Genomic DNA, 18029 nt, shown 5'->3' with positions numbered 1-18029 from the left:
AAGGGTGAGTGGAAGGCATGCGAGTTGAAAGAGAATAATAAAATGCAAGCGGAAGAAAAGGGAAGTGGGGACGAAAGCCAGTCTACTCTTTTCACGCGGTGCAAATGAACGGTCTCTCTCCTCCTTTCTTATCAACCCCTCCTTTTAAAACTGTGCCTACCGCTTCGCTCGGTATTTCTAGAGGCTCACGCTTCTCTTCGCATCTCCCTCTACACTCTGAGCGTGTGGGAGAAGGTAGCCAGCGGTGGGGAGGAGGCACGCGCTTTTGTGCTGACCGAAGCTAGCTGGACAAGCGTGGCGGACCACGTCGTGCCGAGAAAGAGAAGAGAGTGGGAGTCTCATATAAAAGAGACGGACAGGAAGCCCATGAAGACAAGCACCGGAAGCACTCCAGAGGCATTTTACGGAAGATTTCTGCTGCGTCCATCTTGGTGGGTTTTGAACGTCCAACGACCACCAACACCATGAAAGCCGTGAGTGATATTTCGCCGTCCGCGGACCAGTCGCGGAACGCACCCAAAGGATTCGCAGGAGGATCCGATGTGTTGTAGAGAGCAATCGAATCGTTCCTTAGGTTCACTGGACTATCGCAAAATGCCCTGGTGTTTCCTTTCTTGAGTCATCGATATAGCTTGCGGGGATCAAACTAGTGACATCCGAGCAGGTAAGACACATGATCTATAAAGATTGCTCAGGAGGTCCATGCTGCGATAATAACGTGACAGCAAAAAAGTGAAGCGGCATCCTCCCCGTGACAGAACGCGCAGTCAACCGCACTTGTGTAGTTTTCTCTTGACCGGTAATATTAGCTTTGATGAGTGATAGCTGGGCGCCGTAGAATTCAACCTGTTCAATTGATTTTCCAGTAATGATTTCTTGCACCTGTCTTTCCTTGAGCTAACTTTCACGATTTGTAGGCCCTGCAGTTTGTTTGTTACGTACGCCTATAAGCGTTGGTTAGGAGACCAACGCGAGTTAATGATAAGGGCACAGCTGAGGTTAAAAGGAGGAGTGGACATGGACAGAGCACATGATGCAAAGGGCAGGTCGCCGGTCATTCGGCAAGTCAGCGAAGCGAGTCCCAAGGGGAGAAAGAATAGCACGGAGCGGCAGAGTAAGGTGGTCAGATGAGATTAAGAAGTTTGTAAGGGGTAAACTTTATAAAACAGCATCATCATCGTCATAATCATCAACAACAACAGCAACAACTGCCGAAATGCTGCTACAAGCAGTCATTATGGTATCGGTTGCAATTATGTGATATGAAAGTAATGTGCCCGACAGATTTTATCCTCATCGTGAGTGGGTGCCATATGCATCATCAAAATGGTTGTCACGAGGGTTTGCTGGGATGTAGACATGGTCTCCCTGGTAGTACACGGTCGCAACTCTAAGCGTTCGCATACTTACTCCGTGATGTCAACGTGCACGTGCAGGCGCTCGCCTTCGCCGTCGTCGTGATCCTGGGGTCCCTGTGCGTCGCTCACGCGGGCTACCCCGGACTGTTCCCGTACGGCTACGGAGCGGCGCCCGCACTGGTGGTGCCCAAGGTGGTGGCGCCCGTGTACACGCCCGTGGTGGCCAAGGTGCCCACGGCAGTCAGCTACTCCTACTTCCACTCGGTGCACCCGCCGCCGCTCATCAAGCTGCACGCCGCGCCTGCCATCGTGAAGCTGCCCTACGCGCCATTCTACCACTGACCAGCTTTCATGACGGCTTGTCTCTCATTCGCAACTGGCATCAGCCATTGGCGCAACGGGTGAGCATATTGCTTTCGGCAAATGTTATCACACTGCACGGCGAATTGTAGGAGAACAACTAAATGAGCGGGCAGCGAGTACGAAACGAAGCTGTCCCGGCATACGCGGTATCAATTTGAAAGGCAGGTACAGCGACTATTTGAATATGCACTGATGGCAAAGTTCAATAAGTAAAAGTGGCATTCATTGTGTGCTCATGCGGCGTTTCACCTAAAGAATTGTAGGGGAATGAGTGCTTCACTCGACTCGCACACATTTGCGGACAGCCCAAAGAGATGCCCACAAAGAGCGCGAATGACGCCGCCATATTGGATACTAAGCTGTGGAGATCAGTCATCGATATACTGCTTGTAGAAATGAACAGAGCTGATCTATATGCAGCTACCGCACAGTTTCCCCAGATCACAGGATTCACCTGCCCCGAGGATTTTAGAAGTGTTTGTTGTGGGAGGTTCAGCTTAGTTAGCGCGGTCGCTCTGACCGGGATTTCTTGATTAAGTAAGCCATTCTTTACAGTCACCGTGTCCGGCTACTGACGGCGCCGGGATAGCGGGAACCGGACTCTACTGCGCACCCACCGCCTCGGCCAACGTACGCGATAAAACGTCGACACACCAGGGTGGACGACCAATCTGCAATGCACCCTGTAAACGTACAGATTGTACGCAATAAAAGCCGTACCATATACCGAACGCTCCACTAACTTTCCGTAGGTAGACATATAGTACATTGGTGCTGTGGCATAACGTTTAAGGTTTGGACGGGCAGATGTGGTCATCTGTACAATTCTGGTAAGGTCCATTTGAATACTTCGGCTACATTTAAATAAAAGCAGCCGCACACGGCTGGTAACACCTTTGTTTGAAACGTCCGCTACTTTTTCTGAGCTTCTGAGCTTGTGCGCACATTCTGGAGATAATCGGGCTTAAAATAGCGTAAATAAGCCAGCCGCTTCCTCCTTGCTTTATTGGGATTGCCGCAATAGTGAAACAATAATTATTACTAGATAACATACCTCAAAAAGCGATGGATGTGATTCAGAGCTCGGAGGTTGAAAAGTAACGCGGTTTTCAAATTAAGCTTGCGCTTTCCTTTGAAAGAAAGACGAACGCATACAGCGGCAGCAAAAGCTACTTGTCTAACTGCAGTACTTGTTCGCAATTTCTCGTTGCGAGGAACTGCGAAAAAGTACCAGTTTGACGCAGAGCATACAGGAACACGTAAAACAATGTGATGTTGGTTTGCATCGACAGATTGCCGCTTTTTAGCGACAAAGACGCGGTCTTCACTGCTAACAGAGCTTTTATACACCAAAATGAGCTGAAAAATAAAATATAAGTTGCGACATCCTCGGCCGATTATGCACCTACTACCTTATATAGACCGTGTTTTATTTTACGCAGATCGCAGCTATAGGCAAAAGGCGGACAGTCGAGCAAGTTACTTGTATTATTATTAATTACTGTTTTAAGGCCATTTAGAGCGTTTCAGGGTGTTTTCGGCTATCGATACTGAGCCACTTAGGCCACCTACGATTATAAACGTGCGGGACATTTTCAGAGCTCAGCCCGAGATCACAACAGAGCATCCTTTCGGTTCAGCTCCGTTATTTCACAGCATGCCTTGAAACTGCGCCTGACACTCGTAGCTAAGCAAGCACAGCTGTTGGCACGGCTGCCTTGATGATTGTAATCACAGCTTGGACCTAGCATGCTTCGTTACTAAAGTTAAGCGGGAGCTTTATCTGAGCCAGCGTAGAGCAGTTGTGTGGGGAACAAGCCCACAAGCAAGCGCTCACGCGTTAAGCGTTAATCGGAGAAATATTTGAAAATATGATACTCAAGCTTTAGCGAATCGATGCACTACCTCTCCTTCCGGGGCACTGGAATTTTTGCCTGCCGTGAGACTGTCGTACGCAGCACTGTGCGCTCCGTTTTATTTTTTTGCATCACATCTCGTCATGCTTATGATCTGTGATCACTCGCTACACACTTGGCTCCTAATGCCTCAAGATTGTGTTTGCAAAACCATGCATATAATTGAAAGTCAGTATCGGAAGTGACGCAGGAAGCTAAGCGCCGCATAGCACAGCAAACAGACGTACAAATTATTGTCTATATTGACCAATTATTATCGTCTCCTTCTTGGTGTAAAAGCCAAAAGAAAACATTTCGTCGGCGTACGAATCGCGGTAAAGTTACTGAGCTTCTCTTCACAGCTCTCTACGAACACAAAGCAAAGCCTGAGCGAGCTGCCCACCACGAAGGTGATGCATACCCGCAAACCACGTGTCTCGCCAGCGTGGTCGTTGTTATTACAGCGTCGCGTCGGTGCTCATGGCCATGCACCCCTTTCCCTCACCATGACAACATATAAGGCTGCAACTTCCCACATATGGCATGACTGGTTACCACACCTGACTCTCCCAACACATTCTTGAAAATGCACTCCCAGCACTAATGCAGCAGTGATCCACATTTTTTAATCTATCAGTGCACACACGCATAAACTCATTTCACATCTACTCATCCGTTGGTGCAAGTCACAGTCGCACGAGGCAAACACGTAAATATTGGGAGAATTATTACAACTGTAGTGAACGAAGAGCGGATATCACGAAGACGAGGAAGAGAACGACGAAGTGCCGCTGCGCTGCTCGAGTTCGCTGGTTTGTGCCTAAATGGACTGTGTTCTTGTGCTGTTCGCCGTGCAGCTTACAGAGGGCGATATTCCCTGTTGAACCCTCAGTAAAACCCATTTCACAACGAACAGTTCAGCAGTTGGTTTTATGTTGCCTTGTTGTCCTTCACGACTGTATCAACGCAGCAGTAGCGGCACTTATTCTTCCGCTTTGGATCCGAGACCATTGAAGCATCACATGAGCCCCGCCAAGAGAAATAAGGCGAGGTATTTTAGTCTATTTCGATGCAAATGTTCATATTCTAACCAAAACAAAGGCAAGCACGAGTAGTTCCTGAGCACGTTTTGGCTCACTCAGCACTAATGCTTGTCGACACGGGTAACGGAAAACTGCTTTGCAGGTTGCTGCCATTGATTTAAAAACGGTTATCTGATTTATTTATTTATAGGAAGGGAAAGGCGCAGTAACTGTCTCACTTGTTTTCTGTGGACACCGCAACCGCGCCGTAAGGGAAGGGAGGAAGGTGGGAGTGAAAGTGGAAAGAGAGAAAGGGGAGCCGTAGTGGAGGGCTACGGAGTAATTTCGACCACCTGGGGATCTTTAACGTGCGCTGACATCGCACAGTACACGGACGCCTCTTCGTTTCGCCTCCATCGAAACGCAGCCGCCGAGGTCGGGTTCAACCCGGGTACTCCGGCACAGTAATCGGGCGTCTTACCACTGCACCACCCTGGCGGGGCAAAAACGGTTATCAAATAATTATTTGTTCACAGGAAAGGAAAGGCGCTGTATCTGTCACGATTGCTTTTGTGGACACCTCAACCGCACCATAAGGAAAGAGAGGACGCTGGGAATGAAAGTGGAAATAGAAAAAGAAAAGCCACAGTGGAGGGCGTAGTTACGGAGTAATTTCAGGCACTTAGGAATCTTTAACATGCACTGACATCGCACAGAATAAGGAGTACGGCGTAGGTCGAGTGACCAGCTCGGCATTGCTTCCCCTGATGGGGCTGGTACAGGTGGGTCATCGTCGCTTGCGGCAGGAGGCTAGCCTGGCACCGAATTTTTATCTGTTCTAGGCCGTCATTGCACACGCCACCGCTGGTGGTGGACGACGGCTGTTGCTGCGGCGCGCGTCTTTCTCTTCCTCTTCCTTTTCTTTCTTCTCTATTTTCTCTTCTGTCTGCACAAGGCAGCGGAGGTGGCTCAGCAACAGAGCCAGTAGCAGGCCCGTGCATTTTCTTTTCCTTCTTCCAACAGCCACAACAACAACAACGGCGTAGGCAAGTTTGAATCTGGCGGCGGGGAAATATTTGAATGTAATTTCTTTAACAATAAATGAGTCTATTGCTGGCAGACCAGCACGAACCTAGGTGTAAAGTGGAAAAGAACTGATTTTTATCACAAACAAAAATTAGATAGAATAGTCTTCAACGTCCCTTTAACGATACTACGTGCATGCCTTGCCGCTCGGCCTAATTTGTGGTCGGTGAAATGGTTGTCTAGGGTTGCACCGTAGGTGGCTGCAATAAATGGTCAGGATCGCTATCCTTATTAGAGGGAAGCTCGAGTGCTCCAGCTGATCTTACCCGAAAGCAGTTTGAAAACAATAGCATATAAGGCTCCAATCAATATGCATACGAAACTCTTTTGAACGGTGGGTGGGGGTCAGTAGGCTAGGCTAGGTTAAGCTAGTTAAAATTCGATTAGTTTAACTTGGTATACTAATTCACTTTCAAGATTAAAGTTTTAGTCTTATGCCATTTATTGAGGAAATACAGAGACGGACATTTTTGGCTTTAAGTATACGACTGCTTGTACACCAAAGGATATTTTTTAGAGTAGGCTTAACTCGGGCAGTATATTTAAGTGCTATGTAATTTAAAATAGGGCGGGGAGAAGTGCTGTAGTGTTTGTACGACAAATTGTTTTTCAATTAAAGTGGAGGTTAGGTTAAGACCACTTCACGAGGCCTAAAAAGGCTTATCTATGGCGTGCGTTGATGCACTCATGATTTGGTAGAGGGGTAGAAAAAAAAGCGCAAATAAATTGCCCCCCTTGAAATATTTTTATTATACATAGGCTTGTCCAGGCTACGTTAGGCAATCCTTAAGTTAGAACCGGAAGTGAAATCTGCGAGGTTCGCTCATATGTGCATAGCTGTATGTGCATAGCTTCAACGTGATCTGGATTTTAACCGAAAAACACTCTTTCGCTCACTATCCGCGGCCAAGAATCTTGTCCGATCTTGTTTGCGTCAATGTGCAAGAGCCAGTCAGGTACAGGATGTGAAAGTTTGATAATTTCACAATATCTTTCAATGGCATCCTTAAAATATTCTCTTATTTGCCGCGCATCAAAGTCTGCGTGACGGACCGCCATCCTACTTCGTCATGTACTATGGAGGTCACAAGATCATAACGAATACCGTCATTATTTACAATCGGTAGATACTACGGCGGGAGGAGGAGGAGGAGGAGGTAAACTTTATTAAAGAAGAGGTCGTAGGCGCGGAGTGGGTTGGCGTTCCCGTCCCCGCGGTGGGCTCCTCTTCTAGGCCGGACGCCAGGTGGCCGACCGACGATGTCGTTCGGCGACCTCTTCGGCTCGCTCCGTGACTCGGAGTTGAACCTCCGGGTCGGAGCTGAGCAGCGCGGCCCCCCACTGAGATTGGGTAGAGAGCTGCAGACTCTGTGATGGCTTGTCTTGATTACATGAGTATAGGACTACGGCGGGTGGTTTCAAACATATCCACGTTTAAATGGGGTGAAACATGCTCCACTTGACGCGCGGCTGCCAGATGGCGCTACAAGCCCGTAGCCTCCGCGATCAAGCTAGCTGTTGCACAGGAGCTGATCTCGGAGGCCATTCGTAAACCTTTATTCATGAGGATGACCTGAGGCCTAGAGGGGAAGGGGGTGGGTTAGGTGAGGTTGAGGGCGCCAGACTCCGACATGAAGTCTAGCAGGGCACTAAGCTTGCGCTTGGCGTTGGTATTGGGGGCTGTCCAGTCTTCGTAGCTCTGAATGTGGTGAGCAGATGTGTAGCGTGCGCGGAGGCTAGCCGTGCCAGGACAGGTCCAGACCAAGTGCCGCAGGTCAACGGAGTCAGCAGGGCAGTTGGGGCAGCTGATCGGTTTAACCTCTACCATTTCACACTGCTACTCCTAGATGGAGCCACATGCACGGCTGAAAGTGTGGATTCCTGTGCTTCCGCAAAATAATTTGTTCAATAGGGATAAACCCTGCCACTTCTTGAATTAAAATAAGTTTGCAAGTAAGGTTAGCTTAGGTTCAGTCTAGATTCACACCTATAACTATGTGAGCCATGGGAGGGAAATGAGGTGCTCATTATGACATACATAAAAGAAAGCCAAAAAATCAATTATACCAAGGAAATCACAGGGGACTGGCTTTCTTTTTAATCTGTGATGTTTGTTTATGGGGAATCAGTAGTGGAATCATATCTTGTCTGGTGAGAATGGGTCTTAGGAAGCATGCGGTTTTTTCTTTTACTTTTTAATCAATTTAATTTCAGGTTAGAAGTAATGAGGCTACCGTAATTTCTCACGGATCAAAAATACAAATTAAAAACAAAGGAAGTCTCTCCTATTCTTTTGTTTGTTTGTTTGTAATTGTTCGCTTCTTTTTTTATGCAGCTTCGTGTTAAGCTTGTGGGGTACGCCTCGAAGTGACTCAGACTAAGAGAGACGCTGTACTGGAAGGCTCCGGATAATTTCAGCCAGCTGGGGTTCTTAAACGAGGGCCGATATAGCGCAGTACACGGGTGCGTTGCGTTTCGCCTCCAAAAGAAACGCTGTCACAGCGTCAGCGATCGGATCCAGGTCCCCCGACTCAGTGGTCCGGCGCTTTAACCACTCGGGAACAGCTGCGGGGCTGTTCGTTTGTGTTAATACCAAGTTTGACGTGGACGGCTATGACGCTTTTCTACAGAAATCCTCTAAGTGTCACTGTTACAAAATTTCTAGGCAGTTCGCGCGTAGCCTATAGTAGAACTGACAGCCATAACTGTACAACTGCATCTGTGTGCTCCTATAGTTTTGTGCCTCTTGGTATCGCGTCGTTTATTGCTCGAAGTTGCTTCGAAACCGGCTGCACGGTGGTTTAGTAGCTTTTGGCGGGTGATCACAAAGTCGCGGAGTCGACCACAACCACGGCGACTGTATTTCTACGGAGTAGAAATTCGAGAACGCCTGTGGGTTGCGCGATGTCAGCACACGTTAAAGAACTCTGGATAGTGTAAAGTAATCCGGAGCCATCCACTGTGGCGCCCGTCACTGCCTGTGTGTTGCTTTGGGACGTTAAGTTCCAAGTACCACATATTTTGAGAACAGATTTTACGGTGAATGCACTTTCGCGCCGACAGCTTGCGTTTGGGCATATATTTTGAGTGAAAGCATCAATGCTTACTTTTTATATTTTCCACAAAAAGCCTTACAAGCCTGCGTCACTTCGGAACACCGAACTTCGCTAACCATACATATTTTCCAGCAAAAAGTAGTCGTTACTTTCTAGCTGCAATCTAGTGCAGATGACTCGCCTTTTCCGATAGTCTGAGTGGCCCGAAAGCTACTGTTTAGTATCAAACTAACTTGTTTTGAGTGTTGAACACTTGATTTGAATATCGAATACTCTGCCAGTTATGAAGACAATGAGGCGCGCTTCATTGGAAGCGTGTGCTCGACCCGTCGTATCTGGATATAGAGTGGCTTTAATCACGCTTTCGTTGGTGTTCTAGGACGAGTTGCGTCAAGTGTGTGCAGGAGAATACGCTTTGAAAAAATGGTGATGCGAAGCGTCAGTAACATGTAGAAGTCAGCAAAATACAATTGCAACACGAGAACAGGTTTCTGACCGTAAACTCGACGGGAGTACAGTGACTGAAAGATGCGATGCGTAGTTGCAAAAATGTTTTTAATTTGAAAATGCTGTTTATTTATAAATAGATAACAACAAAGAAAGCAGACAACAACGTTTTTACATGCAGCCTGGAGATGCATCGTTTAGCGCTTTCCTTCGCTGATTTCTCAAAATACCTGCTACTGGGAACAATGAAGCCAATTACGCAGCCTTGACTGGACGTCACGTGGGCCCTTGAGAGATTCCGGCCCTCAGCCACTTATGAAAGTCACTGGTCCAAAGGCACCATTTCCTTTCGCCCTTCGTTTTCTTTTTTCATGCAGGACGGTTCGCACTATTCTCTAAACACCGCTGTCGCTTCCTATTTCTTGAAGCTTCCCAGGATGGTGCCGTCGGCGCCGATCACCTTGTGGTGCACAGCTCCGACAGCTCCGACAGCCTGAACGGCTGGGGCGCTCACGAGGGTCGCGGCCGGCGCGGCGGCGACGGTCACAGCGGGGGCGGCGGCGTACGCGGTTCCCCCTACTGGATGAACGGTGTGGTGCTCGTGGTGGTGGAACTCGTGGTGTGGCGCGTGCACGTCGCCGAAGGCCGTGGGCAAGATGCGGTTTCCGATGTAAGGGCCCCTCTGGACCACCGTGCGAGATGTGGGAAGGCCGTAACCGTAACCTCCGAGGCCGGCAAGGCCGTAACCGGTGCTCACGCCGTAACCAGCGCCATAGCCAAGGCCGTAACCAGCGCCATAGCCAAGGCCGTAGCCAGCGCCGTAACCAGTGCCGTAGGTCGCGACACCACCTCCGAGACCGACGGTGGTGCCATAGCCGAGGCCGTAGCCAAGACCATAGCCGAGGCCACCACCGTAACCGAATCCACCGAGCGTGTGTCCTCCGTAAAGTGCGGATCCGCGGCTCACCACAGTTGTGGCAGCCGGGGCAGCGACGGTAACGGCAGGGGCGGCGGCCACAGACACTGCTGGTGCATGAGCTACAGACACAGCCGGAGCGGCGGCGGCCACAGAGTAGGCCGGAGCTGCGTAGGCTCCGTAGGTTCTGTAGGATCCTAGGCCTCCGTAGGCTCCTAGGCCTCCGTAGGCTGCAAGGCCTCCGTAGGCACCCAGGCCTCCGTAAGCTCCGTAGGCCCCGCTGGTGTAGGCTCCGTACGGCCTGGAGGCGACCACGTGGCTGGAACCGAGGTTGTAGCCGTGCGGGCCGGTGGCGTGGACAGACACGACGTGTCCCGAGTGAGGGTCGTACACGCCGGAGTCATGGTCACGCGGCACGACGTCCGTGTTGTGTCTGATGAAGGTAGAGTGGTGCGTTGAGCCGTCTGGGTGGGCGATGGAGTGCGAGAAGCCCTCGGTGTGTGGGTGCAGGCCACCGGCGTTGACAGCGCACCAGAACGCCAGCGAGTGCAGCAGCAGAAGCTGGAGCTGCAAGAGCAGATGGGAGAGAACTTAGCAGGGTAGCCTTTAATCCTTTGAGGCCTGCGTAGATCAGCGGAACTTACTGAGGAGGGTCATTTTCTTTTGATGGTGAAAGGTTTTGCCGATATTGACTTTTGATCGTTAGATATAGCTGTACGACCGAAACTCACTGTTGCAAATTGTAGACCAACATAGAGATTAGGAATTTCTACATCACTCGCTTAAGGAAAATTGACACTTGTTTTTGAGGCTCATTATGGTACTATAAGGTGTATAGTGTGGACCACCTGCTCTTGAAGAACATGCTTTTTTTAAAATCCTGATATTGACTTTCTGAGTCGAAAAATTTCACTCGGAAGATTAGGCGACGGTTTCGCGTGCTCATTGCTCATTGTGATGCTGTCTTTTTTCTCCTTAGGAACATACAAGCTGTATTCCGTGCGTGAAACGCTATGAGGCGCGGCTTTCTTCAAGGGGCACCAACTTACTCCGTTGAGTCCAGCCATGTTGGGAAGAGAAACGCTTGACGCTACCGTAGACGATGCTCGCTTCACTTGGGCAAAGTTCCCTGAGCCGGAAGCCGCGCTTTTATACTGGCACATACACGGCAGGAAAGGAGATGCCGGCAAGAAGGAAAAAAAGCGAAATGTTTCTTCGAAAGAGGAGCATCACGGGAACGCTATATCTTTCTTAATCTCGGATAATCCCCGGCATCGAATTAAAGTGCCCACAAAGGACGCACTACAGCACTACTTGCTGCTACTGCTGCTGCTGCTGCTGCTCTGCACGCCCTTCACGTGCGGGGAGTCGGGGAAGGGAGGGAGGCGCTGGCGGAGTTTCTCGCGAGCGCGAGTGAAGCGGGCGGATGCATAGATGGAGAGCGCGACTCTCCGACAGGGTCACGCGGCCGGCTAACTCGTATAGCCGTGCGCGCAACGCCCGTATTTCTGCCTTCCCGTCGATGGCATCCGTAACTCCGCCGATTTCCACCCGCTATCAGTTCAGCATCCATCGCCCGTCCCCCACCCTCTGCCCACCCTCTCTTTGTATCCATCCCTTGTCCTGAGAACGACAACGGATAAGCCTTCGCATTGCCGTCGCTGAAACAATCGCATACGCGAGCATTTCTTTTTCGCGCACCCATCGTTCTTGGCTTCCTTTCGTTGTTTTCCGTTCGAAGACTTTTCTACTTTCTTTTCTTTTCGGGCTCAGCAGCAAGACACGCTCAGTCGATGAGTTCGCGCACATCGCGAGCGGCGCCACGAGGCCTATACCTATAATGTGTAATCGACAAGGTCGAGCCATCCTTTCTCTAGAAATGCCGCCCCCGTCTTGGTTGTTGTCTTTCTTTCTTAGCAGGCGTTTGCTCCCGCACATAGCATCCGGCTGCTCTTAAATTATTTTTCATCGCCTTTTCTATCAGCGCACCGAGTTCGAAAGGCTGGGAAGAGCGCTTCTGTCTTTTTCATTATTTGTTTCTTAAGCGCGCGCTACTTCGAAGAACAAGCATGAATGCCAGTTTACACGGCCACTCGACGATAGGTAATCGGTTTAATCAGGTCAGCTTCGTTCTCTGAGACGATAGCGGGAGGAGCTTTCCGACGCTCTTTTGCAGATACGGCGATGGCCTTTGTTCTTGTTTATGTTTCTCTCTGCGCGCCCTGAGGCTATTAGCGCGGTGGGAGCGTACAACAAAGGGTCTCGTTCATGGTGCCCATGTTCGTTTGCATCCACGCGTTCAACTAATTTGTTTTCAAGGTGGCAAGCTCACCTTAAGGCTTGTTCTTTCATTTGTCCACATTTCTTCCAGTCCAACGTGCGTGCGGAATAAAGTGGGACACGCTGAGCAATGTTCCGATCGCTACCGTCGGCGCGGAGGGCTGATAGAACCAGAAGTTGCGCTGCCTTGTCTCTGAAGCTGAGGTTATTCGGAACAAACGCTTTTTGCGTTTTTAATGTTGCGTCGCATACTCGCCGCTTTCGAAATAATACTGCAGGAACCAAATTGGTGTCAACTAATGTGAATTAAAAATGAATCTGTGCGGATGGGAAGAAAAGAAAGAGAGATATATAGAGAAAGAAGAAGATATAGAAAAAGAGATAGAAGAGAGACAGAAGAAGAAGAAGAGATAGAAGAATCAAATAATGTTGTTACTTTAAAGTAGAAAAAAAAAAAGCTTTGCCGGTGGCTATAGGCGAAAATAAGTACCTACATTCTAGACTGCTGAAAAAAAAGCACCAATACAAGCAAATAAAAACTTGGTTCAATTAAAGAGATAATTTGTATCGCTTTTGAAACCATGAAGTGTAGGCGAGCTGAATTTTATTATAAATTTTTTTTTTACAAATTGTTATTAGTTTTACTAATGTTAATTATAGCATACATTCGTTTCGACATTGACAAACGCAGGAAATGCAAGGTTCTAAATTGACCAAAACTTCTTAGTTAATGAGAAGCTCGACAATAATTTGTCAAGACGAAAGAGGGTCACAACCCGACTCAGCGAATAGCAAAATACCTACTACTGAACTTTCTCGCTTAACCGCAAATGGAATAACCGTAATGCAAAATGCATAGAAGAGACCTCCAGAATAAGTTAAAGCACCTGTGCTCAGCTGACGAGTGCCGAAATCTCAGTGCAGAGGAGTGGCTTTTTAACACTTTTATCTGAGGCATTAAAGAGAACTGGGATGAGGCACACTCCGGAAGCTGGTTAAGAATTTTCGGCACGCACAATTCACTCTTGGACACTGCGTACCTTGTGTATGATCCACAGACCTGATACGTTTGTTTTACAAAGCAACCGGAGAGTGTGCTCTGCTTCATAATCTCTTCTAAGAGAACATCGGCAGGGACGGTGAGAGTGAAGGTGCACAGAAAAAGTAGCAGGAAATTACGATACCTCGTTTTTTTTTTTTTTTTGTAATATTTTTGCCGAATAAGACGCTCTGACGCACGAAAGAGGTCTCTCTTTAATGAACTACGTGAAGGAAACTAATAACCGAGGCTGGCATGGTTGAATAATAATAATAATAATAATTGGTTCACTGGAAGGGAAAGGCGCTGTAACTGTCTCACTCGTTTTCTGTGGACACCTGAACCGCGCCGTGAGGGAAGGGAGGAAGGTGGGAATTAAAGTGGAAAGAGAGGAAGAGGAGCCGTAGTGGAGGGCTACGGAGTAATTTCGACCACCTGGGGATCTTTAACGTGCGCTGACATCGCACAGCACACGGACGCCACTTCATTTCGCCTCCATCGAAACGCAGCCGCCGAGGTCGGGTTCGAACCCGGAAATTCCGGACAGTGCCATGTTTGGAGCTTCCCCACTCCGTTAACCATAACAGTGAGGTCATGTCTGAAGAATAAAACTTCATTAAAAACGCCTTTCGCGTTCCGTTATTCCGGTAATTAAACAATGCGGCTGCTGTTAGAGTGTATATAGGGACACTTTTGAGCACCAAATAAATGAAAAAAGGCCTTCGACCTCTGGTTGCAGTTTAGAACTTCTTAATAGCTCAGGCACATCATCAGAGATGGGGCTATGGTCTATGATGTCGACTGTGCCGAAAAATGAAGCTTCCAGTCTATCATCGTCTACATCTGACCCGTGACCAGCAGCCACGTCAAGTCTGGTGCTGGAAAAAGACTTTTTAAAATTCAACCCAGCTTATTCGACGGCAACAGCAACCAGCCTAACTCAAAAGAGTTTCTATCATCATCTACCGGCCTGGCTCTCTGCCATAATCCATAATGTTTGACTTTCGTTACTGTCTAGTGTGCTTTGCTCTAGAAGACCGCAGGTTTCGTCCTATGCGCATTACACGTCCCGGCGGGCAAGGCATACGCTTCCCTCGCCAAGTGGTCGAACGAGAGAGAGAGAGAGAGAGAGAGAGAGAGATAGAGAGAGAGAGAGAGAGAGAGAGAGAGAGAGAGAGAGAGATGAAATCACTTTATTGTCAACACAGCATATATATTAAGTATTAAGTGCTGAGCAGATAAGCGGCTTAATGTTTGCTGGTAGATACGTGGGCTGGCATAAGCGCCCCTGGGACGATGCCATCCTGGAACGCCAAGAAATGGGAGAGGGGAGGGGATGAGAGACGAATGAATGATGGGTCAAGATAAGTGTTAAAAATGAGCGATCAGTGTAGAAAAAACGACTGTAGTATCATCCTCACCGCCACGACCACTACCACTTTGATCATCACAACCAAGGTTTGCATCCAATGCAAAAAAAGACACCAGTGTTTGTACTCTCTATTCATCTAGAGTTGTTTACAAAGGCGACCACCCCCATCCCGAGCGAGTTCGACTGCATGGGAAAAATAGATGCTCCTCGTTCACTCATTCTAGTCCTTACTTTTTTGTCTGAGGATCACGTTCTTTTTGAAGAACCACAGTTTTACTTGCAAGTCGTGTCCGTAGCAGAATTCACAATAGCGCCGCGTCCTTCGTCCGAAGGTCGTGAAATGCTCTCTTGTTAGGCAGGTCTCATAGTGTTTGTTTCCCTGCCGGACGGCAATGATAATTTTTCATCACGTAGTACGGAGGTGGATGAGGCGCGACTTTCAATGGTGCTACTTGAGTTCTGTCATATATATGCTTTTGACGACGCCCTGTTATCAGACTAACAAAGCGTAATCACTGTTAATTCTAATACAAGTAATTCTTGAAGGGTGCCAGTCGTCCTTGTCTAGACCTGAATTTCAAGTCATTTCTTTTTTGCTTTAATGTTAAGCAGCGTTTATCTTCCTGGGATAAAACCGAATGCATTGCCTTTTGATCATTGGCAAGTAAAAAAAAAAAAAAATGCTGATATTCATGCTTTTTTAATGTCTCCTATACTATTAGTGTTTCACTAGTATTCAGGATTTCGTTCTTATGTAGCTATCGCGTGTGTCGCTATCCTTAAAGGTCGTTGATGATAAGAACCTTAAGCTGATGGAACCAAGCGAGCTGGTTTCAGCCTAATCAGAATATTTCATTAGTTTAACAGCCATAGTTTTGAGCGAGACACAAACATGCGGATCTGAAGTCGCTCACCTTCTTTGTATCCACTTTTCCCTCACGCATTTTGTTGCTAAGCATGATGAAATACACAGGCAAATCAGGACGTTAGGTATAAAATTATACGAAGAGAGATAAAGTAATACTCATACAATCTGAAAGGAAGCCACATATTACGATAAGCAGCGAATTATTTCAAATTGTGAAAGAGCGCTTATACTTAGAGAAGGCCCAGACCAGGGGAGTGGGATATAAAAGAATAAGAAAATATTCTAGAGGGCACTTTTAACCACTAAAGCGGTGATGAGGCGAAAGCCATTATAGCGCGGTGGATCGTAGCCCTTCACTACGGCCCCTCTATCTCCCTCTCTTCTTTCACTCCGACCTTCCTCCCTTCCTTTACGTCGTGAGACATGTGTCCGTTGAGAATTGTGACAGACGACGTAAAGGAAGGGAGGAAGGTCGGAGTGAAAGAAGAGAGGGAGATAGAGGGGCCGTAGTGAAGGGCTACGATCCACCGCGCTATAATGGCTTTCGCCTCATCACCGCTTCGTTGAGAATTGTGACAGAGCCCCGCCGGGGTGGTGCAGTGGTAAGACGCCCGACTACTGTGCCGGAGTTCCCGGGATCGAATCCCGGCCTCGGCGGCTGCGTTTCGATGGAGGCGAAACGAAGTGGCGTCCGTGTGCTGTGCGATGTCAGCGCACGTTAAAGATCCCCAGGTGGTCGAAATTACTCCGTAGCCCTCCACTACGACCCCCCTTTCTCTCTATCCACTTTCACTCCCACCTTCATCCCTTCCCTTACGGCGCGGTTCAGGTGTCCACAGAGCAAGTGTGACAGATACTGCGCCTTTCCCTTCCTATGAACCAACCAACCAACCAAGAATTGTGACAGATACTGCCCCTTTTCTATCCTGTTGTTGTTGCGGCTGTAGGAAGAAGGAAAAGAAAATGCACGGGCCTGCTACTGGCTCTGTTGCTGAGCCACCTCCGCTGCCTGTTGTGGCTGTAGGAAGAAGGAAAAGAAATACACGGTCCTGCTACTGGCTCTGTAGCGGAGCTACCTGCGCAGACTCCCTTGATGGGGCTGGGGCAGGTGGGTCGCCTCCGCTTGCGGCGGGGGCTAGCCTGACACCGAATTTTTACCTGCTGTAGGCCGTCATTGCACCCGCCACCGCTCTGGTGGTGGATGACGGCTGTTGTTGCGGCGCGCGTCTTTCTCTCCCTCTTCCTTTTCTTTCTTCTCTGTTTTCTCTTCTGTCGGCACGAGGCAGCGGAGGTGGCTCAGCTACAGAGCCAGTAGCAGGCCCGTGCATTTTGTTTTACTTTTTCCTACAGCCACATCAACAACAACCTCCGCTGCCTCGTGCGGACATCAGAGAAAATAGACAAGAAAGAAAAAAAAAAAGAAAGAGAGAGAAAGACGCGCGCCGAAGAAGACGACAGCCCAGCGTTATAAGCACGTGGACACGCGCCTGGGAATGAGTCAAGCTCGGAAGGAACTGCCCTGAACGCTCACATCCGTTCCCGGCATGGCAAAATCCAACGTGGTGACGACCGCCGCTTGGAAGGAACAGCTAGACTTCGACAGGGCCTGTACGTCTTCAGGGCCTCATGACCGATGCTGGCTCACGACAGAGCTGGGCCCTTGGAACAGCGTGCTCTACAGGTTGGAATCGCGGCTTGAGCTCACCTGTCCAGGTAAGCTCAGCCTCCTGTACTTCACCCGCAACGGAGCCTGTGGATGTCATAGCACTGTTGCAGCAGAAGCAGCTTTCCTGATCTCATGGCTCTTAGAACACCACAGCTGCATCAGCGAGCTGAGAGTCTCGTTTATATCTAGCCTGAGCTATACTCTGCCAGGCCCAGCCCCTTTCCCTATGCGCTTTTGTCAGCCGACAGGAAAGGGCGATCGGTGCCTCGACTTGATCTACACTGCGAGCTTAGACAATGGCAGACGTATACTGCGCCTTGAAGACATGGCGGTTGCTTCAACTTTAAATGAGCTTACGATGGTCGTATGTGATGCTGGCCTCATGCCGGAATATTACAAGCTTTTCCGGTGCGAACCAAACCCTATCGCTATCAGGGTCGTTGAGGTGCATAAGCATCAATTGTCGAGCAGCCTAGCTGACATTACGAAGCGTGTCAAAATGTGCCAGACCATCGCAAAACGGTTTTGGCCCGACAACATGGACAGGGAGGCTTCAGCGCCGCTTATAAGGAGCTTTGAAGGTGTCGAGAATTTCACGTTTCTCGCATTTGGAATAGAAGAGGAAGTGTCAAACTTAATCAATGCCTTGGAGACCAATGTT

General features: G+C 48.8%; 2 protein-coding genes across 2 annotated transcripts; one reads left to right on the top strand and one right to left on the bottom strand.

Annotated features, from left to right (window-relative positions):
• Positions 1-464: 464 nt before the first annotated feature.
• LOC146207543 (uncharacterized) lies at positions 465-1700 on the top strand. The gene is made up of 2 exons (XM_084576931.1): positions 465-473; positions 1437-1700. Exons 1-2 carry the CDS (start codon positions 465-467, stop codon positions 1698-1700), a joined length of 273 nt encoding a protein of 90 aa, XP_084433057.1.
• A 7654-nt stretch (positions 1701-9354) lies between these two features.
• On the bottom strand, positions 9355-11422 carry LOC146207542 (uncharacterized). The gene is made up of 2 exons (XM_084587119.1): positions 11193-11422; positions 9355-10710 (listed from the first exon to the last, which is right to left on the bottom strand). Exons 1-2 carry the CDS (start codon positions 11304-11306, stop codon positions 9643-9645), a joined length of 1182 nt encoding a protein of 393 aa, XP_084443245.1. The 5' UTR covers positions 11307-11422; the 3' UTR covers positions 9355-9642.
• Between the last annotated feature and the right edge of the window lie 6607 nt (positions 11423-18029).

This window comes from Amblyomma maculatum, chromosome 1 (assembly GCF_055883805.1).
Source record: "Amblyomma maculatum isolate TAMU_Amacu chromosome 1, ASM5588380v1, whole genome shotgun sequence".
In the NCBI taxonomy this organism is placed as follows: Eukaryota; Metazoa; Arthropoda; class Arachnida; order Ixodida; family Ixodidae; genus Amblyomma; species Amblyomma maculatum.
The sequence above is the reverse complement of the archived record's forward strand: the minus strand, read 5'-3'. Positions and strand labels throughout refer to the sequence as shown.

Coding starts and splice junctions, on each gene's coding strand:
- LOC146207542 (XM_084587119.1), bottom strand. CDS start 11,306: ATGTGCCAGTATAAAAGCGCGGCTTCCGGCTCAGGGAACTTTGCCCAA. Junction 10,711..11,192: donor ACATGGCTGGACTCAACGGA/GTAAGTTGGTGC, acceptor CTGCTCTTGCAG/CTCCAGCTTCTGCTGCTGCA.